The sequence below is a fragment of the Protobothrops mucrosquamatus genome, unplaced genomic scaffold (assembly GCF_001527695.2).
Source record: "Protobothrops mucrosquamatus isolate PMUCROS unplaced genomic scaffold, P.Mucros_1.0 scaffold4312, whole genome shotgun sequence".
Taxonomy (NCBI): Eukaryota; Metazoa; Chordata; class Lepidosauria; order Squamata; family Viperidae; genus Protobothrops; species Protobothrops mucrosquamatus.
In genome coordinates, this window is record NW_015390226.1 from 59,367 (window position 1) to 84,281 (window position 24,915).

The following is a 24,915-nucleotide window of genomic DNA, read 5'->3' on the forward strand; positions in this document are numbered from 1 at the left end:
CCTTCCTTCCTTCCTTCCTTCCTTCCTTCCTTCCCTCCCTCCCTCCCTCCCTCCCTCCCTCTTTGCCTTTGGCAAGCATGACTAAAGTCTTCTTTTCATCTTTCTTGTCCTCCGGGATTGTTATCTTTGCCACCTTTGCTCTTTTTTTTCTTTTACCTCATTTTCCTGTTTTTCTGAACCCTTGTAAACTGCCCAGAGTCCTTGGGAGTCAGGAGGCATATAAACTGAATAAAGAAATAGTCCACGTTTTTGCACCTGATGTTTCAAGGAGCTGCGTAAAGGGAGAACCTGGGCAACGAAAGATTTGCCTGTTCCATTTTCACACACTACAACCGTTTTCACTCTAAGGGGAAAAAAAATAGAAGACCAATTGAAAAGAGATCAGATGGTCCACCTCAAACTTCCTGCGCTTTCTTCCCTGCTGGTTCCCTGGCTTGTTCGCTTGTCCAAATGGTGCCTCATTATGGAGAGGGATCCGTTTCAACAGATTGGACCATCAAAATACTGCCGGTCATCATTTCATCAAGGAAAGGCCAGCCCTTCAGGGCATCACATTCTCCCCGCTTGCCTCCCCATTGGGACCCTTCCCGGGGCATAACTGGTGGGGAGGATTTCTTTTGCAAGAGAAAAATTAATATTAAATCACATGTGGAGAGAACCAGAGGGAGACAGACAGGTCAATTATATTCCCCTAGTCTCCTTTCACACAGATAGATCTTACAAACGGGAGATTACAGCATTATTTCAGGTGGCAGTCACCATTTGCCTAATGGAATTGATTGCGCCACAGAATACTAGCAATTAACCTAAGCTACAGATAAGGTCTGCAAAGAGATAATACAGTTGGGCAACCTTCCTCCATAAAGGTGATGGGAGAGGAGATACTTGCAAAGAATATAGAATAGAATAGAATAGAATAGAATAGAATAAAGAAAGGAATGGAATGGAATGGAATGGAATAGAATAGAATAGAATAGAATAGAATAGAATAGAATAGAATAGAATAGAATAGAATAGAATAGAAAACAGAATAGAATGGAATAGAATAGAAGAATAGAAAATAGAATAGAATAGAATAGAATAGAATGGAATGGAATGGAATGGAATAGAATGGAATAGAATAGAACAGAACAGAACAGAATAGAATAGAATAGAATAGAATAGAATAGAATAGAATAGAATAGAATAGAATAGAATAGAATAGAATAGAATAGAATAGAAGAATAGAAAACAGAATAGAATAGAATAGAATAGAATAGAATAGAATAGAATAGAATAGAATAGAATAGAATAGAAAGCTGGAAGGATCCTTGGAGGTCTTCTAATCCAGCCCCCTGCTTAAGCAGGAGAACCTATACCATCTCAGACAGGTGATTGTCCAGTCTCTTTTTAAAACTTCCAGTGATGGAGTGCCCACAATTTCTGGGGGTAAGTTGTTCCACTGGTTGATTGTCCTCCCTGTCAGGAAGTTTCTCCTTAATTCCAGGTTGTTTCTCTCTTTGGTCAGTTTCCAACCATTGTTTCTTGTCTTGCCCTCTGGTGCTTCGGAGAATAATTTGACCCCCTCTTCTTTCTGGCAGCCCCTCAAATACTGGAATATTGTTATCATGTCTCCCCTATTTCTTCTTTTCTTTAGACTAGCCAAACCCAAGTCCTGCAGCCGTTCTTCGTATGTTTTAGTCTCCAGGCCTTTGATCATCTTAGTTGCTCTTCTCTGATTTTTTTCCAAACTCCCAACATCTTTTTTGTGATATGGTGACCAAAATTGGCTGCAGTATTCCAGGTGTGGTCTTACTAGGGTTTTGTAAAGTGGTACTAATACTTCATGTGATCTTGATTCTATGCCTCTGTTTATACAACCCAGGTTTGTATTAGCTTTTTTGGTGGCTGCTGCAACTGCTGGCTCATGGTTAAGTGATTGTCCACTAGGACTCCAAGGTCCGTCTCACAGTTACTGTTTTTAAGCCAGGTCTCGCTCAATCTGTATGTGTATCTTTGGTTTTTCCTGCCTAAATGTAAGATTTTGCTTTTCTCCACCTTAAAACTCATTTTGTTGGATAGGGTCCATTGTTCAAGTTTGTCAAGATCTTTTTGGATCCTGAGTTTGTCTTCTGGGGTGTTGGTTACTCCTGTCAGTTTGGTGTCATCTGCAAATTTGATGAGTTCCCCTTCAATTCCCTCATCTAAGTCATTGATGAAGATATTGAAGATTACTGGGTCTAAGACGGAACCTTGTGGTACCCACTGCTTACCTCTCTCCATGTGGATGTAGTGCCGTTGAGGACTACTCATTGAGTATGGTTTACCAGCCAGCTACAGATCCATCTGGTGGTGATGTTGTCTATTCCACCTTTTTCTAGTTTACTAAGTAGTAGGTTGTGGTCTACTTTATCAAATACCTTACTGAAGTCTAAATATATTATGTCCACAGCATTTCACTGGTCTATTAGTTTAGTTACTTTATCGAAGAATGAAATAAGAATGGTTTGGCTTGATCTGTTTTTAACAAACCCATGCTGGCTACTAGTTATGACTTTGTTTGCTTCTAGTTGTTCGCAGATCTGTTTTTTGATTATCTTTTCTAGGATCTTCCCAGGTATTGATGTTTAAACTGATTGGTCTGTAGTTTCCTGGCTCCGTTTTTTCCCCTTTCTTGAAGACGGGGACCACATCAGCCCTTTTCCAATCCTCAGGTACTTCCCCAATACTCCAGGATTTTTGAAAGCTATCTTTCTGAGATAACATCTGTCAGGTCCTTCAGAACTCTGGGATGTAGCCTGTCGGGTCCTGGTGGTTTATATTCGTCAAGGTCAGATAGGCGTTCTCTTACCATTTTCTTGCTTAATGTTTGTTTCTAGTTTGCAGTGGGTTTTTTTGGCATGTTGGGCTTCCCTCCAGCATGTCGTTGTTTCAACAGGTCTCAGTGATCTTGAATGTGAAATCTTCTCCAAGCAAAGATGATTAAAACAGTGGCTTGTCCTTAATTCTTAGCTCAACCCTTGATGACTTCATGAATGCATCTCTAGTTTTCTTGATCTTTGTCTTCTTGTTGTGACATATCCGTTATCGGATGTTGGCGATCATGTTGGCGATCCTGTTTTTATCAGCAGTTGCACGAAAAAGTGCTGCTGAGTTTTGTCCAAACCAGTCCCTTAGATTTTGAAGCCACCATGTTCTTCTTCTGCCTGGACCTCGTTTGCCTTCAGTCTTTCCCTGGAGGATTAAATGGAGTATGCCGTATTTTTCTGGGTGTCGCATCACACGTCCGAAATATTCTAACTTTCATTTTTTAATTGTTTTGATGATTTCCCTTGGTTTTCCAGGCGGCTTATCACCTCCTCATTTCCAGTTTTCTTGATGGTGTTTTCTAATTCTTTTCCAGTGGCAGGTTTATTTAAGTCCCTAGTTTATCCCGCATGCCTAGGAATTTTTGAGTAGCCTTCCATTCAAGTACTAACCAATTCTGAGTTTGCTGAGTTTTCCAAGATTGGCTAAAGTCAGATAGATGCTGCCGTGCAGTTAAGCTGCCAAGCCGGTTGGTTAGTACTCAATCTTGGCTTCCTCGTCGCCTCTGTAGGCTGCATCCAGAGTTAATGCCTTGCAATTAAACTAAATATTCCCCCCCTCTTTTTTATACTACTGATGGGAGAGAAAAAAAAGTTTCTATTCATTTCGTGAATGCATAATCTCATTTATAAACCCCCCAATTATTGGCAATGAGCGTGGCAACCTTTAAACTGCATCTTGGCAGCCCGGAAGAGCAAATTGTCTAAATGCAGAGGCCAAAGCGTCAAGTTAAAATGTGTGTACACACACTACATCTGACTCACAATGGCCAGAGTGGCAGAAAACTAAACATAGCTTTTTTTGGGGGGGGTAGTTTTTGCTCAAAATTGCCGTTCATTAATATGTATTTGAATCCCGAAAACGCCAGTCAGCCCAGAGGAGAAAGTACGCTAAGGAGAAATTACGGGGGCTTATAATCATTTTAGCAAAGCATCTAATTTAGATATTAAGCTTGCTTAACAGATGTACATTGCTTTGCTCTCTGATTGTGAGGGGCGCAGGAATGGGGAGCAGAGGGCAGGGAATAATTGAGTAAAAGAAGGGAGTTGAGCACACACACACACACACACAAACACACAGGCCCTATACAAGCACACAGATAGCTTCCTCTGTCATTTGCTTTTGGAGAAGTTGTCTCAGGAAAGTCTGAACGGGGAGTTGGCGAAACAGCATATTTGCATTTTGTTAGACGCACACCTTAAAGAAGAAAGGCCCATCGTAACAGAAATAGGTCGGTGTCGCAGTTGTAAAAAGAATTCTATTTTTCTCCAAGGGATAGACATAAATAATCCAGATCAATTAGGTCCCTTCTTCACCAAAGTCAGCAATTTCAAGTAAAAAACCCCATTTGCCAGCTGAATGCAGAAGTCTCTTGCCTTCTTTCTTGACTGGCAAAAGCATCCCGCTGCTTTCATGAGACCACTGCTTGATTTTAGTAACTTCTTCAAGTGTACAGTGAGGAGGTGTCTTGGTAGTATGGTAGTGTTGTTTGCACGAAAGCTGTGCTGTGCCTACAAAGGTAGGATCCTATAATGATAGTACCGGAACAAGGCAATTGTCCATTTCGAGTCTAGGTTCCAGATATCAGTGGTGGCAACCAACTTGCATTGTGAACATTCAAGAAAGATGTGGCGGTGGAATCTATCTGCTGATATCCACACTCACAATCTTGATCAAAAGTAGGGATTGCCCATAAATACAGGTCTGCTTGTGGGGTCCTTGGTGCTCCCTGAGCTTGATTGTTGTTGTTTTTTGCAGATGTTCTAAGCACTGATGGTGTTCCCTAGTTGGGTAATGAAACATCTGCAAGAAAACCACCAAGCTCAGAGATCACCAAGGATGCCATAGTCCCCCTCCTCCCCCTCCTCCTCCTTCTCTCCTACTCCATAAATCCCACTCCCTTCTAGCACTGATGATGTTCCCTAGTTGGGTAATGAAACATCTGCAAGCAAACCACCAAGCTCAGGGATCACCTAGGACATTGATGGCGAACCTTTTAGAGACCGAGTGCCCAAACTGCAACCCCAAACCCACTTATTTATTGCAAAGTGCCAGGGCTGCATCAGCATTGTGGTGCCCTCAGGGAAGGGTGGGGGTGTGGCCCACTGGGTGGGCGTTGTTGCAGTGGTCACAGCAGATTGGGTGAGTGTGGCTTGGGCCAGAGCAGCGGGGGCCAGTCCCTCGCCATCTTCAGGGCATCCCCAGGGGGCCAACGCCACTTGCTCACTCAATTCCTGCTCTGTCGTTTCCAAACACCACGTGCTAGCTACTCTGGCGAACTCTGCTGGGGCAATGGCATGCATGCCCACAGAGAGAGCTCTGAGTGCCGCCTCTGGCATGTGTGCCATAGGTTCGCCACCACTGACCTAGGATGCCACAGTTGTCGTCGTCGTCGTCGTCGTCGTCGTCGTCGTCGTCGTCGTCCTCCTCCTCCTCCTCCTCCTCCTCCTCCTCCTCCTCCTCCTCCTCCAAAACCCCATTCCTTTCTAGCACCGATGATGTTCCCTAGTTGGGTAATGAAAATCTGCAAGAAAACCTCCAAGCTCAGAAATCACCAACGATGCCACAATCCTCCTCCTCCTCCTCCTCCCAAACCACATTCCCTTCTAGCACTGATGATGTTATTTAGTTGGGTAATGAAACATCTGCCAGCAAATCACCAAGCTTAGAGATCACAAAAAACTCCATGTCTGAACCCTGAACTACAAATATCCTCTTCTGTTGGCACAGTTCTGCTTCTAAAGCCTGGCCTTCTGGGTTTTTCTTTTCGGATTCCAGCTTCCTATGCTGTAAAAAACATAAGGATACCTGTGACTCACCAGATGTTGCTGACTCTAAGTAGCCTCAGGTTGTACCCTACAGGATGATAGTTTTATAGCTCCACAACACCTGGAAGGCTACTAGTTTTCCATCTGTGCTTTGAAGGTCTTCACTGGTCTCCTGGAGTAGGACAAGTCACTCTCAGGAGTAGTGTCAACTGATGGTGGAAATTCACAGTTGTTGACAAACGGTCTTTATACTTCAGGCTCTGTGATTTCCTGGAAACTGTCTTTTGAAGGAATGAAAATGGGTTAAAAATGAGAACCCTGCATGAAGTCTACATGGACATACTCTTCTTTGCATCTCATGGTGTCTTTCTCCTTTCTCCTACCTGTATTTTTCTTTTTTGTGCTATTCTTGGACGAGAGATTCTGGGTGCCCAAACTAAACAAATCTCCAAAGCTGCCTAATACCAAGTCGAATCACGATCCCAATTTCTTGGCTTTAACTATGATATCTGTGTCCTCACAGCACACTAACCTACAGTAATTTGAACGGTAGTATATGGAATTAATTCAATTGCTTTTAAGGGTGTTCATTTCCCCCAAATCACAAGCTGTTTAGCCTAGCATGTGGGTCAAACTCAGCCACCAAATGCCAGAGACTTCCTAGAGTTTCAGATGAAATATTTTTTTGGGGGCGGGGGAGTTATCAGAACTTGTCCCTTAGTCCTTCTGCATGTACGGCATTTGATTTACTACTAAGTTATAGACCCAAAGGCTAATCCTGGTTGCTGTGGATTAGGCTATAGTCCATCTGGCCAACTTTGTGCAAAGCCACTAGTCTCCACCTGGTTGCCGGTATGGTTCCTTTGATGTTGTTAGTTGCGAAGTTGTGTCCGACACATCGTGACCCCATGGACAACGTTCTTCCAGGCCTTCCTGTCCTCTACCATCTTCTGGAGTCCATTGAAGCTCACGCCTACTGCTTCAGTGACTCCATCCAGCCACCTCATTCTCTGTCGTCCCCTTCTTCTCTTGCCCTCAATCTGTCCCAGCATTAGGCCCTTCTCCAGTGAGTCCTTCCTTCTCATTAGGTGGCCAAAGTACTTGAGATTCAACTTCAGGATCTGGCCTTCTAAAGAGCAGTCGGGATTGATCTCTTCTAGGACTGACCGGTTTGATCACCTTGCCGTCCAGGGGATTCGCAGGAGTCTTCTCCAGCACCAGAGTTCAAAGGCCTCAATTCTTTGGCGCTCGGCCTTTCTTATGGTCCAACTTTCACATCCATACATTGCAACTGGGAAAACCGTGGCCTTGACTATACGCACTTTTGTTGGCAGGGTGATGTCTCTGCTTTTTAGTATGCTGTCTAGATTTGCCATAGCTTTCCTCCCCAGGAGCAAGCGTCTTTTAATTTCTTGGCTGCAGTCCCCATCTGTGGTGATCTTGGAGCCCAGTAAGATAAAATCTGTCACTATCTCCATTTCTTCCCCATCTATTTGCCAGGAATTGAGAGGGCCGGATGCCATGATTTTGGTTTTCTTAATGTTATAAGTTATAGACCCAAAGGCTAATCCTGGTTGCTGTGGATTAGGCTATAGTCCATGTGGCCAACTTTGTGCAAAGCCACTAGTCTCCACCTGGTTGCCGGTATGGTTCCTACAGAATCCTTCTTATTCAGTAGCACTGGACAAGCCCTAATTATTTGGGCCTGGTGCCACACTTACTGATTTAATAGAGTAGCTTCATTAATGTCCTGTTTAGATACTGTGGATAATCCCCACTCTTGGCTGATCCGTCCATTGTGTGAATGGAGGAGAAAGAGAAGCAATCAACATTTGAATTGGATTTTGAGCAAGCTTTTAGGGGGGGACCTCCTGGCCCCAATTGACCACAGCAGCCATCTGACAGTCAGTTCATCTTCAGGTGCCCATAAAGGCTTAAATAAAGCCATTATTCCCTGCTGTGACTGTCTGTAGTTTCCAATTCTTCCGCTGGATTTTTCCTCTTGGTGGTCTAATCAGCTTTAGGTTTTAATTAAGCAGCTGTCATTGGCTTCCTGGTTCTGTTGTGACCTGATGTTGTATTAAATTTTAATGGAGCCATGGCTGAATCCGAAGTAGGTGCCTTCCGACAACAAAGCAATAGCATTAGCAGGTTACAGTTGTAATTAAGAAGAGACTGCCGAAGCACTAATCCAGAGGAAGAATGAGGAATAAGCACCGAGGTCATTATTAAGGCAGGACAGAGCGGGCTCTGCTCCCTTCTGACAGGAGAAAAATTCATGTTCAAGGTGTGCTTTTTATGGGAAAATACAACGTTGGAACAACTGCACTGTGATTTCTAACTTCCCTATGGGACGTGTCTTCTGCAAAGTTTGGATGTTTGAATTTCATCTCCGGTCCACTTCAGTTTCAAATATATTCTATCAAAAATCCCTGCGGTTCATTTTCATTTTTTTTTAAATTTTCCCCTCCACTTATCATTTGCAAAGAGCAGGGATGTTCTTAACGTGCCAGTTCCTCATTTTTTGTCTTTCCGCGATATCTGCGTTTTGGCTTGCAACGTTAGCCATTATGTGGGTGGAAAATGACCCTTAGGAGTCTTACGGCCAGTTGTAACTGGGTTAGGAGATAGGCCAGGATAGGCAGAATACAGCCAAGCAAGGGTATGGCTTCAACAATATGTTGTAAATTGAGGACTACCTGCCTTGCAGGTCTCTACATGCTTTGAATAAAACTTTACCTTGGGACAGAGGGATCCGTTGCAGGCCTCTGAAATGTCCAACCGAATCTTGCCCAGATCAAGACACCAAAAAGAATATTTTGACTTGACTGTTTTGTAAAGTCTTTGCATTCATTTCTAATTCCACCACAGGGTTTCCCCCCCCATTTCTCTCTTCTCCCTCCTTCCCTCCGTCTCTTTTTCTCTCCTAGATGTGCAGATCAAGGCTGTGTTTGGTTGTTTGCAAAAAAAACAATCTGTCAGCCTACTGAGATGACATGATACTTGATTCCAGGATCTCAAAGACTGACTCGCAGGCTGTTCAAAGCTCTGCTGTTCAGATTATCGGTCTTCCTAGCTGGTTTTGAATCCTAGCCAAGCTTGTCTCTGTTCAATGATATCCTCTTTTCTGGATGTTCCCCCGTCTTAAACCCTGGAAGCTTTAGAGCAGTGGTTCTCAACCTTTTTAATGCCGCGACCCCAACCGGTCATAAGTCGAGGACTAAGCCGTTCGTAAGTCGAGGACTAAACCGGTCATAAGTCGAGGACTAAACCGGTCGTAAGTCGAGGACTACCCAACCGGCCGTAAGTCGAGGACTTTCTCTGCCCGGAAGCGCCACACATGCATGGTTCTGCTGCCTGCGACAGCCGAGGCGTAGCTGGCAAGCGGCAGAGACGGAGCAGGCCAACCACCAGCTGGCCCAGCCCAAGGGAGGTAAGGCACCCGCCGGAAAAGGGGGGGAAAAATGGCGGACAAAAAAAATGGCGGACAGCCTTGCTTGGCGACCCCCATGAAATGGTCGATCGACCCCAAATGGGGTCCCGACCCACAGGTTGAGAACCACTGCTTTAGAGAAACCTCTGCATTTCAAGAAAGTGTTCTAACAAGCATCTCCCTTTCCTTGCCTTTGTTGAACCCTGTTGGGAAACTGCCAGCCAGGCTGGAAGGAGGGGTCAAACGGGGACCTAGCTTGGAGTCCTTGCGCGGGCTCAGGGAGCATAAGCCTGACCTTCCTCAAGACTAATCAAACTTTATCTGGTTGGTCCTAGGGGAAGGCAGGCTGTCTGGAGAGAGTCTTGTAACATAGGTAGAAGTTCTTCTGTGAACTTCATTTAAAAAAGAGGATAGAGTCAGAGTCAATCTTTTTCCATTTTCCATTTTCAGGTGGAGTCAAATGCAGAAATATATAATCTTTCCATTTTTACTAGTTATCTCCGCATGGTGTGTGTGTGTGTGTGTGTGTGTGTGTGTGTGTNAGGGAGGGAGGGAGGGAGGAAGGAAGGAAGGAAGGAAGGAAGGAAGGAAGGAAGGAAGGAAGGAAGGAAGGAAGGAGACCAACCTGCTTTGAGAGTAAAGACGGTGCTTTTTGGATGCCTGGATAATGAAACATATTAATATTTTACAGAAATGCAGACCGAACGTCTGATTGTGCTACCACTACTATTAAAACGGGCAGCAACAATCCCACTGATGGCGATGCATTTCCTCTCTCGCATTCTTCATCTTTTGTTTTTTAAAGAAAAACCCTGTCCTCTCGGCACCAGATGTCAGCTGGGAAGGGATAAACTCCCAACGACGTCCTGATGAACATAATGCAGTCGTGGGGTGTGTGTGTGTGTGGAGGGGGCGGAGGAGAGGGAACGAGGCACTAAGCATCTGGTTCGCATCCTCCGAGATGCGGAGTGAAGAATGCCTAGTTTTTCCTTCCTTGCACTTTTCTTCTTTCAAAGATCATCCCTATTTATCTGCAGCCTGGAGTCAGATGTTGAAATCCTTTGGCAAAATCAAATGCTAAACCACCACATTTCTGCATAAGGGGGATGATGTGCGGATTGCAAGGTGCCCCGTGTGAAAGGAACTCAAAATGTGGGTTTCAGTGCTGGTGAAGTGAAGGCGGTCCCGTTGATCAGAGTAGCAGAACTCGGGATAGGATCAACAGAGGAAGCTATTCAGGTGTCCAGCATCTTGTCCACTCTTCCCTAATCCTTCAAAGTGGACATTGTATGCTAGCTAAGATGTAAAGCTACTGTGTGGCCTCTGTGTTCAGATGATGTGCCTAGCTGGGTCAACAGGAAGCTTAACAGGTCATGTGAACATCCTAAGCAGGACAGCACTGGAGCTACAGAGAATCTGACTTTTTTTAGGAAACATCTCCCTGAATGTCTTCTACAGAGATGTTCCTAGAGTGGCGACCCAACAAAACAAGGCATACTGGCTGGGGGATTCTGGAAGTCCACCCTCGCTGGTTCGGCAGTTCTGAGACTTGAAGTCCACATATCTTAAAGTGGTCAAATTTGAAATTTAGAATATGTAGAATGTCAATTAAATACATATAGTCTATAACAGTGATGGCGAACCTTTTAGAGACCGAGTGCCCAAAAACTGGCCCTGCCCACGCTCCACCCCCTGCCCTGCCCCCACTCTGCTCCCCATCTCCTGCCCCACCTGCGTGCAGGGCCACTCACCACCCCCAGGGCCCACCGCAGATCGCCCAGGCAGCCCAGCAGTGCTATGGCAGTCACGCCCTCTGCCCACGCCCTGCAGCATCAACTGTGCACGATGGGGTTGAGGGCAGAATCTTGTCTATGCTGCCTGGCTGCCATGTCCTTGGCTGCACTGCTCCATGTGGGCCACACTCAGGGGTGACTCTCCTTCAGGGGGGCTGCTGGAGAGGAGGGGGTCATGGTGGGAGGCGAGGCTGGGGCAATGGCATGTGTGCCCACAGAGAGGGCTCCGAGTGCCGCCTCTGGTACCCATGCCATAGGTTCACCACCACTGGTCTATAACAAACAAAGCAGCTGCTTTACTTATGAGTGATTGCTCTTTTTTCTGGGAAAATGGAAGTTTTCCCTCCCTTCCAGGACTTTTTTCTTTCCATCCATTTCTCCCCCCCTCCCCAATCATTTTAATATACATTTCTTGGATTAGGTTTTTTTTTTTAAAAAAAAAAAAAAAACCAAAACTACGTCTGGTATATGTTGTTGTTCAGTCACTCAGTCATGTCTGACTTCCACGACCCCGTAGACCAGCATTCCCTACTCTTTGTGGCTCGGCGACCTGGCTGTGGGGGGAGGGAACTGGCCCAGTGCAGACACACGCATGCAGTCCTTGCATGATGGCAGACCAGCATGCACACGTGCAGCTCGACTTGAACGAGCGAAGGGCTGGCACACACACCGGGATTGTCTGCCAGCCAGCCGCTTGCGCAATTTGAGCTGCCTGCACACGCACACCTTTCGTCCAGCCCCTCGCACGGCCCAATTCCAAATAGGCTACGTACATAGACCACAGCACGCTGGGTCCCCCCCATCCTCCATTGTCTCCCGGAGTTTGCCCAAATTCATGTTCATTGTGTCGATGACACTATCTAACCATCTCCTCTTCTGCCATCCCCTTCTTCTTCTGCCTTCCTACTTTCCCAACTCTCTTCTGATTTGGTGGCCAAAGTATTTGACCCTCAGTATCTGTCCTTCCAAATGACAGTGTCATGCCTCCGTTGGAGCCTGAATCTGCAGAGGAAAATGAGCTGGAACGGGACCCTATGGAGGTCGAGGGAGAGGGGTCTGTGGCTTCAGAGGAACGTGGGGAAGAGCAGGCCGAGGCAGGCCAGGGCCTTTCTGGATTGGGACAGGATGAACAAGAGAGACAGAGTTCAGGCGATGAGCAAGGGCCACCCCCTCCTGATCCTAGAGCATGGAGAGTGGAGAGAAGGAGGGAACAACGCAGGCAGGCTCAACTACTTGGGAGGAGAGCATCCCGTCCCTCTCCACAAGGCACACCTGGAGACTGAGATTTAAGGAGATGCTGTGGGGAGAGGCATTTGTTGGGAACAAACGCTGATTCCTTGGAGTTTTGTGTGTGTGGTTGCTGATCGCTTGTTCTGTGACTTCTGCTTGGAAACCCAGAAACTCTGACCATTGGACTGGCTGACAATGTTGCTTGGATGTTTATAGATCTCGGACTGTATTTTGGCTTCCCTTTTGAAACTGCTCAGGCAAGCGTGTATTCACACAGACTCGTTAGGTTTATGATGAATGTGTCATTCTTTCTTATCTCCGTGGCCTTGAGTAAATTCCTCTCCTAATCAGACTGTATGTGAAACTACTTGCAGCCAGAGATGTGTGTGTCTTACTTTGTTCTGAAGCTTGCCAGAAACGTGAGAGCATTTGGGGAAAATTTGAAGCAATTAAAGGACGGTTTGAATTGCCAGCTGACTGCATTGCCTCTGTGCTGTGCCCTGGGTCATCACAGATGGTTAGGATTGATTTCCTTAGGGTTGACCGATTGGATCTCCTCACAGTCCAAGGGATGCTCAAGAGCCCTCTTTATGGTCCAACTCTCACAGCCATATCTAGTATATATACTGTGTGTATATGTCTATACACCCGCATGTCCACATACACACTTATATATATCCACACACATAGATGCACATATCTACATCCATGCGCACGTTTGGACTGATATACACACACACATACAGTACACAGATAGTTACATGCTCACATGCAGAAAGATTGCCAAGTTTTGCGGCAATCTGTCTTTATTTGCAGGCCTCATCCTCCAAATGCTGGCCTCTTTCTGGATGCATCTGTTGCAAATGTTTTGTCCAGACTTTTATTCGGGGGAGCGATGCATGTCAAGGACCTTGTTTGCTGTGGCAATACACGCCGCAATGGAGGCCGGCTTGGCACGTGTGTCAATGCGCTCCTATAAACTGGTCTGCTTCTTTTCCAACTTTAATAGCCTGGATGGGTCGATCCACCCACTCCAGTGGCAGATGGCACTTGAAGTAGAGTGTTTCTCCTTTTTTTTTTTTTTTGCAACCACGTCTATGGCTGTAGCGAGTTGCAGAAGAATCATCACTCACCGTGAGGTCCAGATCCCATGTCTTAATTGCAAATATTGCTTCCCCGGAGCAAAGGCCTTAATTCAAGGATTCTTGTCCTTCATTTTGCACCTCTCTTCGTCTGCCTACGTCCTGGTGAGAGCAGGGAGCTGGCGTAATTAATCAAATGGCATCCATGGTGCTGTATCAATGAATTCCCCGCTAATGGACTCATTAGCGGGCTGCATCTGAGAATGTGTCGAGGAAAAAGCATCGATGGCTTTCTCAGAACTTGCTGAGGAAATGATCTGTCTATGACTTCCTGGCCCTGGGAAACGTCTCCAAGTGGCATTTGTCGATGAAGCAGAAAATATATGTATTTTTTAAATTAGCAATTGGTATCGGGGGTGCTGTTGGCGCCACAGTGATTTGACAAAAACGAACGAGGGATTTGCTCGCTGGGTTACCGTTTCTGCAGAGAAGGGAAGGGTTTGGCTATAAACTTCTGCAATGGGGGAATTTAGGAATCGAAGAATAAGAGAGATAGGAGGCACGTGATTTGGGTAATCTGTCATTTCAGCCATCCGAGGCTGAAAGATAATCTGGTCCCAAAGAACCACAAGAATTAGGTTTATAGGTGACCAATAGAAACTGCCCTGTGTTTTGCTGAATCCTACTGAGGTGGGACTTGAATTATCTGTAAGTGTCTACGGAGATTCTCAGTCATCCAGGTCATGGTTGTCCCAAAGATGCTTTTTCGCGAGGCAACTGGACTTTGTTGTTTTTCTTTGAAGACGTTTCGCTTCTCATCCATGAAGCTTCTTCAGCTCTGACCATCCAATCAGACCAGACCATTTCCCACCACCCAGTCAGAGCTGAAGAAGCTTCTTGGATGAGAAGTGAAACGTCTTCAAAGAAAAACAACAAAGTCCAGCTGAAAAAGCATCTTTGGGATGACCTGACCTAGCGTTATTGTCCATGGATGGTGGTGGAAATACGAAAGGGGAAAGACCATTTCTACATGTGATGTAAAAGGATTAATAGTTGGGGGAAGTTTCTTTGAACATCTAGTTCCTGTTTCTGGCACAACATATTGATGGTGGCGCAACAGTTTTTTAAGATATCCCACCACTCTTTTTTATCGTAGACAACTTTCTGGTGTTGTTGAGAACCCTAGTTTATTGAGGGCCCTGCTGAATTTAGCAAAGGTCTTTCTGGAATCTTCTCCAGGTCTTTATGATTTCAACCAGAAGATATTGAGGTGGAATGTGACCTTCATTATGAACAGCAGGTGTTGTACAAGATTATTGTGAGGATGAAAATGGGATAGAGGGGGCCTTAACTATGTCCCTACTTCACCTTACTCTTCTGATGGCACCTTCTTTTATAGACCTCTATTTTCTTCTTTGTTGTATGCCTGAATAGGATACCGAGATCCTCAACACAGCCATTCTGACGGGCAAGCCAGTGTCTATCCCTGTGAAAGTGGTTGCTGTTGAAGAAGATGGATCCATCAGAGACATCTCCAGCTCTGCTGAATGCAGATCAGCTGATGAAGATGTCCTCAAGGTAAGGCTGCTTCTTGAAACTGGAAAGATCCCAGGAATGATTTAGTCAGATGGTTATCAAAGGCTGAAACAGTCTTACAAATCAATAGTTTACTTAACCAACCACTGGATGATGCATATCTCTAGAACCTTCACGTTGAACCAGCCTTCACTCCTGCTTTTAAATATAATTAGCAGGGAGTGCAGAGAGTGCTATCATCATCATTAACATTAGCAACATTAGCACTGATGATGTTCCCTAGTTGGGTAATGAAATGTCTACAAGAAAACAGCCAAGCTCAGAGAGCATCAAGGACCTCACAGGAATGGAAGAGAAGAGCCAATATTCGTTCCGAAATGGATAGCTCCAATTTGACTATCCATCCATTCATCCATCCATCTCTGTCTCTTCTGTGTCTGTCTGTCTGTCTGTCTGTCTGTCTGTCTGTCTGTCTGTCTGTCTGTCTGTCTGTCTGTCTATCTATCTATCTATTCATCTCTCTTCTGTCTTTATCCATTCGTCCATCTGTCCATTTCTCTCTCTCTCTCTCTCTCTCTCTCTCTCTTCATCTCTCTTCTGTCTTTATCCATTTGTCCATCTGTCCATTTCTCTCTCTCTATATCTATCTATCTATCTATCTATCTATCTATCTATCTATCTATCTATCTATCTATCTATCTATCTATCTATCTATCTATCTATCTATCTATCTATCTATCTATCTATCTATCTATCTATCTATTCATCTCTCTTCTGTCTTTATCCATTCGTCCATCTGTCCATCTCTCTCTCTCTCTCTCTCTCTCTCTCTCTCTCTCTCTCTCTCTCTCTCTCTCTCTCTCTCTCTCTCTCTCTCTCTCTCTCTCTCTCTCTCTCTCTCTCTCTCTCTCTCCCCCCCCCCCAGTGGGGGGTGTGTGTGATGAGTACCAAAAACAATGAGTATGAAACATTTTTCCCCATAAGGAATAATGTAGTGAGTCACATTGCAGCCAACACTGACAAGTTCCAGCTTGTGTGTTGAGTACCAAATGAACGATGAGTACCGGGACAAAAGTTTTGCTTCAGAATGTGTTGAGTAATAAACTTGATGTGTTGCAAACCAGTTAAGTACCAAGGTACCACTGTAGGTATAAAGAATGTATATATGTATGCATGCATGCATGCATGTACGTATCCACCCATCCATCCATCCATCCATCCATCCATCTGCAGGCACTATATTTGTTGCTACGTCTCCTCTCATTCTTACTAAACCAACATACATTTCTTGGAGCCAAGGATGTTTTGGTATCACTCATCCCTCCCCCAACATCTAAATCACATCAGCTAACAAATCCAGTTCCATTGTTAATCCCAGCCAGGTCTAAATAGAGTGTGCAAACATGCCAACTTCTCATGTCTTCACCGGTAAGATGATAACGGCAACTAATGGCTCTTTTCACTGACATAGAGAAGTGCACGCGTTGACATGGTATGATGATAAAACTCATTATTTTCACCCAGACTTTCTCTCCAGTGTAAATGTCTGTCACCACGGGAGACCGATCCATTAATTATATGATTATCTGATTCAAATTGACATAAGCGAATGAAGAGGCCCTGAATNCTCCACGATTCAGTTGCTGATCTTCGTTTCTTCCAAAAATAATTCTTTTCATATCCCCAAGTTCTTGATTTGTTTCTTGGCTTGCTTTACTTCCCCTTCCATCCTCCCATCACGCCATTACGAGGGATGTGTTGAGATATGTTCTGTGGACTTTTCATGGTGTTAATTGAGTTTCTAACTTTTTTTTTTTTAACCTGGCATACTTAGGTGTGACTGAACACTGAGTTTAAACAGCTGGGGAAATGTCATTAAAAAGAATGAGGGAACGGCTGCATCTCTAGACTTGTGATACTTTTTTGGTTTGCGCGAATGTAGGTTTTTGAATCACACAGACGTGTTTTGTGGACAATGGAAACATGCATATAAAACATACACAAGTAAGAATTTCCAACAGTATGTCACGGTGGGAGTGTGTCGAGGCATCCACGTGACTGACCTGACTTTATGACTTCTTTTTTTTTTTGCAGCAGTTGTTAAACAAATATAGTGGTCGTTCAGCAGTTGTTAAGCAAACCCATTGTCTGCAATGATTCGGGGATGGTTTTTTTTTGCCATAAACAGAAAGTAAACTTCAATTTCTGCCCAAAAATAATCATAAATTGCGACGCAATGATGCTGCAAACTGCTATAAATGTGGGCTGGTTGCTGAGCAGCCAAAATGCCATAATGTGATTTTTGTGTGTAGGGTGTAGCCATTGGAACTTTGAATCCAGTTTGTAAGTACCTTTGGGGGGGTCCATCATAGCTTCAAACAGTCACTAAGAATAGAATAGAATAGAATAGAATAGAATAGAATAGAATAGAATAGAATAGAATAGAAAATATGGAATAGAATGGGAAAGATTGTAGAATAGAATAGAATAGAATAGAATAGAATAGAATAGAATAGAATAGAATAGAATAGAATAGAATAGATGGAAGGGACCTTGGAGGTCTTTTAGTCCAACCCCCTGCTTACCATTTCAGACAAATGGTTGTCCAGTCTCTTTTTGAAAGCCTCCAGTGATGAAGCACGTAGAAACTTCTGGAGTCCAGCTGTTCCACTGGTTAATTGTTCTAACTGTCAGGAAGTTTCTCCTTAGTTCTAGGTTGCTTCTCTCCTTGATTAGTTTCCACCCGTTGCTTCTTGTCCTGCCTTCAGGCGCCTTGGAGAATAGCTTGACTCCCTCTTCTTTGGGGCAGCCCCTCAAATACTGGAAGACTGCTATCACGTCAGCAGAAAAAGCCCAATTGATAAACATCGGAGAGGTAGCTACGAAAGGAAGAAATTACCTGGGAATCTGAAAACCCAGGACCCAGTTTTTACAGACAGCCTTTTGAATCCTGGCATCCATTTTACTTGGCGGTGGGTTTGGTCTTTTCCTTTCCTACCCCTTGCCAAGCAAGTTGCAGTAATAAGCCCCATCAGGGNCTCTCTCTCTCTCTCTCTCTCTCTCTCTCTCTCTCTCTCTCTCTCTCTCTCTCTCTCCCTCTCTCTCTCTCTCTCTCTCTCTCTCTCTCTCTCTCTCTCTCTCTCTCTCTCTCTCTCTCTCTCTCTCTCTCTCTCTCTCTCTCTCTCTCTCTCTCTCTCTCTCTCTCTCTCTCTCTCTCTCTCTCTCTCTCTCTCTCTCATGGTACCTCAGTACTCAACTGAATTGGTTCTGGTGGGGGGGGCGCATGATGAGTACCAAAAACAATGAGTATGAAACATTTTTCCCCATAAGGAATAATGTAGTGAGTCACATTGCAGCCAACACTGACAAGTTCCAGCTTATGTGCTGAGTACCAAAGAAACGATGAGTACCGGGACAAAAGTTTTGCTTCAGAATGTGTTGAGAGTAATAAATTTGATGTGTTTCAAACCAGTTAAGTACCAAGGTACCACTGTAGGTATAAAGAATGTATATATGTATGCATGTATGCATGCATGCATGCATGCACGTATCCACCCGTCCATCCATCCATCCATCCATCCATCCATTCATCCATTCATCCATTTATCCATCCATCCATCCATCCATCCATCCATCCATCCATCCATCCATCCATCCATCCATCCATCTTCAGGCACTATATTTGTTGCTACGTCTCCTTTCATTCTTACTAAACCAGCATACATTTCTTGGAGCCAAGGATGTTTTGGTATTATAAGAGTCACTCATCCCTCCCCCAACATCTAAATCACATCAGCTAACAAATCCAGTTCCATTGTTAATCCCAGCCAGGTCTAAATAGAGTGTGCAAACATGCCAACTTCTCATGTCTTCACTGGTAAGATGATAACGGCAACTAATGGCTCTTTTCACTGACATAGAGAAGTGCACGCGTTGACATGGTATGATGATAAAACTCATTATTTTCACCCAGACTTTCTCTCCAGTGTAAATGTCTGTCACCACGGGAGACCGATCCATTAATTATATGATTATCTGATTCAAATTGACATAAGCGAATGAAGAGGCCCTGAATNTTCTAATCTCTGGCAAGAAGTTGCAGCTGGAGTTATTTGATCTGCTCTTCCAAGGAGCTGCAATCAACCGTGAGGTTCCCTCCGCTTCTGCGTAGCTCTAATCAGATTCTCCTAAACAGTTGCTCCAGCAAAAGTGTTGGGGACTTAATTTACGACACCTGCTTTGGGGTGATATACCGCTGGTGAAGGGCTCCCTGGGGACACGTCGTTGACACTGACGACAGCCAGCCATCAGCCTGACAAGTCGATGTCATTCTGAAGTAGCGGAGGCTAATTTATGTGACATAAAAGCTCTTGCCTTTGACAGATCCCCAATTCCTTTTCTCCTTCCGATGCAGAAGTTGTGCGGGAATATGTCATAACAATTACGGTCCCTGTTCCTGTTGCTGTTGCTATTTGCTTTTGACTAAATTGTGCAGCAGGAGGTTTAGACAATTGCCAGGCCACCTCCGAGATTGCAACGAGGTGCAAATATTGTTGCGGGATCTAACCGGAGGTGACCAAAGGTTTATTATTCCAAGCTTTTGGGCTTGTGCTGGAACCCATCATCAGGGAATTTCTCTCTCTCTCTCTCTCCAGAATATGTGCACTGGGCTGTTCTACGCCTTGTGTTTCTATGGTGCCTGGTTGTGTGTAGCGTTTAGTTGTTAATTAGGGTGTTGATGGCTGGCTGTTAAATCGGTGATTGTTGTTTCATTGTGCGGCTGCACCCTCAGCTCCCAAGCATCTGATAAGTTGATGATAAATCGGCATGCCTGTTGACTGACAAGGGGCCCGTTCCCAGACTTCTATCTTTTCTCTGGCTATTTTTGTCCCTGCTCGGCTGACAATTGCAGTAGTTGCAAAATTGAATGCGTGGCCTTGTTCATTGCAGTGTGAAGCTACCAATGAGTTTGGGTCTCCTCATTTCACCGCTTGCTTCCAAATATTGTGCCAATCTGGAGTTTAAAAGAAGGGGAAGACATCCTCGATCTCATGACGGATGAGTGGATAAATGCACAGGTGGCTGAGCAAGAAAGAGAGAAAGCAAACAATTAAACATAAAGATGCTCGAGGTTGTAACAAGTCCCACTTTGTACTTGGCTCCTAATTCCTTGATTCTGAATACTTTATGTCAGAGCTCCCCAATCTTTTTGGCTTGGCAGCCCGGAATGAAAGGGAGCAGCAGGGAAATGTGCATGCGTGCACACACAAATGGAAATGGGCACGCACATGACAGCAGTACTAGCATGTGTGCACATGCACAGACGAGCAGCACACATCCAGGGCCCCCGCGCTGGTGCCCGCATCCATGCGCAAATGGGCTGCCGGCACCTACGTGACACTGGCGGCGGTGCTAGCATCCCTGCGCATGTGCAAATGAGTTCGCTAGCGCACGCACACAGTGCTACCGTGAGCGGGGGGCTCACCAGTATTCCCGGGGCCTGGTGGCCAAGAGGCCACGGCCTGGTACCGGGCCTCGGACCATAGATTGGGGGCCCTCTGCTTTATGTGATAGTCCAGAATTGAAGAAGCTTCTTGAATGAGAATCGAAACATTTTCAAGGAAAAACCCAAGAAAATCCAGTTGCTTTTTGGAAAAGCACTTTGGGGATAACCATGACCTGGAGAATTTCCATAGAACAGGGGTAGGCAACCTTGGCTCTTTTATGACTGGTGGACTTCAACTCCCAGAATTCCTGAGCCAGCCATGCTGAGAGGAAAGGGAGAGGTTTCCAAGCTGAGCCATGCTGGCTCAGGAATTCTGGGAGTTGAAGTCCACCAGTCGTGAAGGGGCCATAGTTCCCTCATGCGGACTCAGGAATTCTGGGAGTTGAAGTCCGTGAGTCATGAAGGGGGCCATAGTTCCCCCATGCTGGCTCAGGAATTCTGGGAGTTGAAGTCCATGAGTCATAAAAGAGCCAAGGTTGCCTACCCCTGCCATAGGCCCTTCACACTTTATTTTGTATTCTATTTGAGTCTCGTACCTGTTTTTACTCAGGTTGTATTTTCTCCTTTGTTGTATTTGTTAACTGCCTGGAGAGCTTTGGCTGTTGGACCAATGAAACATTTTAGATCAGGTTCCTCAACGCTCCATGGGAAGCGGTGGGCTGCCCACCTCTTACCTCCCCCCCATAAATCTTCTATGTTGAGCCAGCTTTATTAGCATCGTCTCGCTTATCCGGAAAACCCTCTGGCATTGCTGAGGCAGGCCGGTAGGGAGAGTGGAGAGGCAAAATCAGGCATTTTTTTTTTAAAAAAACCCCTTAGCAACGCAACATTTGTACTAGTTCCACCTAATGAAATGCTGATTCCCTTGGAGCAGGTCTGGGATTTGCAATTAAAAATTGATGGGGAATAAAGCTGCACCATCTGATGGGGATTCGCTGGGTAAACAATGCTTAATCCCGTCTGGGACCCTCGGTCTTAATGAAGAGGCATGCAGATGTTTGCTTAAGCTAGCGCTTGTCAGTAAGGCTTAATCTCTAAAAAGTTGAAGGATCAAACTGGTTAGTCTGGAGTGAGCGACGGTCTTCGGGAGAAGGGAGGTAAATACTCTTGATCCTCTTTTTAGCTCCCGCTAGCAAGTTGGTCTTTGCAGTGCGTTTTCCATGGTTACCCAAATATCCAGATGGGCTTATATTAGGATGACAATTATTTCGCACGCTCCTTTTCCTTCTGAAATGTAAGTGGTGATTGGCAGGGGGGTTGGACTAGAAGACCTCCAAGGTCCCTTCCAACTCTGTTATTCTATTCTATTCTATTCTATTCTATTCTATTCTATTCTATTCTATTCTATTCTATTCTATTCTATTCCTTCTGTTATTCTATTCTATTCTATTCTATTCTATTCTATTCTATTCTATTCTATTCTATTCTATTCTATTCTATTTCATATTCCCTATTCTATTCTATTCTATTCTATTCTATTCTATTCTATTCTATTCTATTCTATTCTATTCTATTCTATTCTATTCTATTCTATTCTATTTCATATTCCCTATTCTATTCTATTCTATTCTATTCTATTCTATTCTATTCTATTCTATTCTATTCTATTCTATTCTATTTCATATTCCCTATTCTGTTCTGTTCTGTTCTATTCTATTCTATTCTATTCTATTCTATTCTATTCTATTCTATTCTATTCTATTCTATTCTATTCTATTCTATTCTATTCTATTCTATTCTATTCCATATTCCCTATTCTATTCTATTCTATTCTATTCTATTCTATTCTATTCTATTCTATTCTATTCTATTCTATTCTATTCTATTCTACCTCGGAAGGACATGGGATGGTTGGTGGCCTGTCTTGAGCAAGGAACTGGATGTGTTGGTGGCATGGTTGAACATGAGCAAGGAACTGGGTACATCTGGTCTAATAAAGTAAGGATTAGGGGGTGACACGTTAGCAGTCTTCCAATATTTGAGTGGCTGTCACAGAGAAGAGAGGAGTCAATCTATTCTCCAAAGCATCTGAGGGGAGGACAAGAAGCAATGGATGGAAGGTCCTCAAAGAGAAGTCCAACCTAGAAATTTCCTGATAGTGAGAACAACTGATTTAGTGGAACGGCTTGCCTCCAGAATTTGTAGGTGCTCCATCACTGGAGGTTTTCAAGAAGCGATTGGACAGCCATTTGTCTGGAATGGTAGAGGGTCTCCATTGAGCAAAGGGTTGGACTAGAACAGGGGTCTCCAAACTTGGCCCTTTTATGACTTGTGGACTTCAGCTCCCAGAATTCCTCAGCCAGCGTGCCTGGCTGAGGAATTTCTGGGAGTTGAAGCCCACAAGTCATAAAAGGGGCAAGTTTGAAGACCCCTGGACTAGAAGAACTACAAGATCCTTCCAACTCTTATTCAATAAGGTCCGGTAAGGTTCTTGACTTTTGAGACATCCTTATTGCTCTCCAACCAGACAAAAGCCTACAAATACGTCTTTCATTGTATTTTTCCCCCCAAGTAGAGACAATCTAAATTTCCAGTGAGACAGAACAACAACAAAAATGTACCCTGAGAATTCCTCCAATATATTCGGAGTGAGAAGGGAGTGAAAAATATCTCTTACTGTGAAAAGGGAGAGATGGAGGAGAGGGAAAATAATTCTCTTTTTCATCAGCCCAGCATGAATGGAAAATGCAAGATAATCAAACTGATTCGTTTTCCAATAAATGCACTCCAGGATGACAAACCTGATGCAAATTCAATTTTTGCCTAAAAGGAAAGTCTAATAAGCAAGATCAGTTCAGAGTCAATCCCCTCTAGCAGAATTCAAACACGTGCACCCTCCTTGTCTGGAGGAATATATGAATGGAGTTATGATTCTAAGGTTCTTGGTAGCTGGGTTTTACATCCCTACCCTCTTTCTCATACTAAAAGGGAGCAATTATTGAGAATTATAAAAATATGTCTCTCCTTTCTCTGCTGGCATATGTATTTTTCTCTAAATGAGCTGTAAATATAAACTTGTGGTCAAACTAATTGTAGGAGAGCAGGCAGAGCTGGGGTGGGGTGGAGTTAAATGTGTCATTATCTTAGAATTGTTCTGTTGGCTGGCTGAGGAATTCTGGGAGTTGAAGTCCACAAGTCTTAAAGTGGCCAAGTTTGGAGACCTATGATCTAACTCATCATTTGTAGGTCACCATGGTATGCCATGTGGAGTGGTGGGATTCAAGTACCTGAACAAGCGGTTCTCTTATTGGATGCAGGCCTGGGCCTCCGAGGTTTAGAACGGACTTCCAGAAGTGGCATCACACACTTCTGGTGGGCCGTTCTACACCTGGGAGGCCTCCTCCAGGCCTCCAAGGCCCAGAACGGACTTCCAGAAGTGGCATCCACGCACTTCCGGCGGGCCGTTCTAGGCCTGGGAGGCCTCTTCCAGGCATCCGAGGCCCAGAACGGACTTCCGGAAGTGGCATCCATGCACTTTCAGTGGGCTGTTCTAGGCCTGGGAGGCCTCTGAGGCTAGATTGGACTTCCGGAAGCAGTGTGCATTCAGCCAAACTCCAAACTCAGCAATAGCTGAGCTACCAGTTCTACTGAACTGGTGCGAACTGGCTGAACCCCACCACTGGCCATGTGGCAACATTGGGAGCTACTCTCCATGACTGATCCAACCAAGATCTGAACCTGGTATTTTCCAGGTATTTTGGACTACGTTCCAACCCTTCTTTAGTCATATTGGCCGGGGCTGGTAGGATTTAGCCCCAAAACACCGAGTTGCTTGCTCTTATATTGAAGAAAATGCATTATTCTTGCTATTTTTCTACCAGTAATGAGGCAAAGACTTCAAAAAGGCCCCAAAGATGCTTTTTCACAAGGCAACTGGCAACTGGACTTTCCAGTTGCTTCAAGAAAAAGCATCTTCGGGATAACTATGACCTGGATGACTGAGAATCTCCATAGACTTCTAAAATGCTGTTATTTCCTGCAGTGGGCTTTTGCCCCCCCATCTTGAGGTAGCTAATTTATTTGTTATTCACTTCAGGATCTGCTTGCGTTCTTCCTTTGCAGGTCTCGGACAACTGCGATGCCATCTTTGTGAATGGGAAGGAAATGAAAAGCAAAGTGGACGCCCTGGTGAACTTCACCTACCAGCATTTTACCACTCAGCTAGAAGTCCCTGTCTGGGTCCCACGGCTCCCGTTGCAAATTGAGATCTCCGATACCGAGCTGAGCCAGATTAAAGGTTGGAGAATTCCCGTCACCTCCAACAAAAGGTATTGGAACCGCATCTTGAATATTATTTTTTTCTTGGAAATCAGCCAATACCCCCTTTCTGGTGCAATATCCTGTTAACTAACACTACCAGCCAGTTGCCTTGGAGAATTTTTTGAGCTCTGCCTGTTAATTCCCAACCTCTTGTAGATGGAAGGGGGCTGGACTAGAAGTCCCTTTCAGCTCTGTTCTGTTCTGTTCTGTTCTGTCCTGCCCTGCCCTATCCTATCCTACC

General features: G+C 44.7%; 1 protein-coding gene across 1 annotated transcript in view; it reads left to right on the plus strand.

Moving 5' to 3' along the window:
• LOC107298827 (transmembrane protein 132B-like) overlaps positions 1 to 24,915 on the plus strand; it is a 57,894-nt gene that overhangs the window by 22,133 nt on the left and 10,846 nt on the right. Inside the window, exons 2-3 of the mRNA XM_015828192.2 lie at positions 14,807 to 14,950; positions 24,477 to 24,682. Coding sequence (XP_015683678.1) covers positions 14,807 to 14,950; positions 24,477 to 24,682 — 350 coding nt within the window. The remainder of the gene's footprint in view (positions 1 to 14,806; positions 14,951 to 24,476; positions 24,683 to 24,915) is intronic.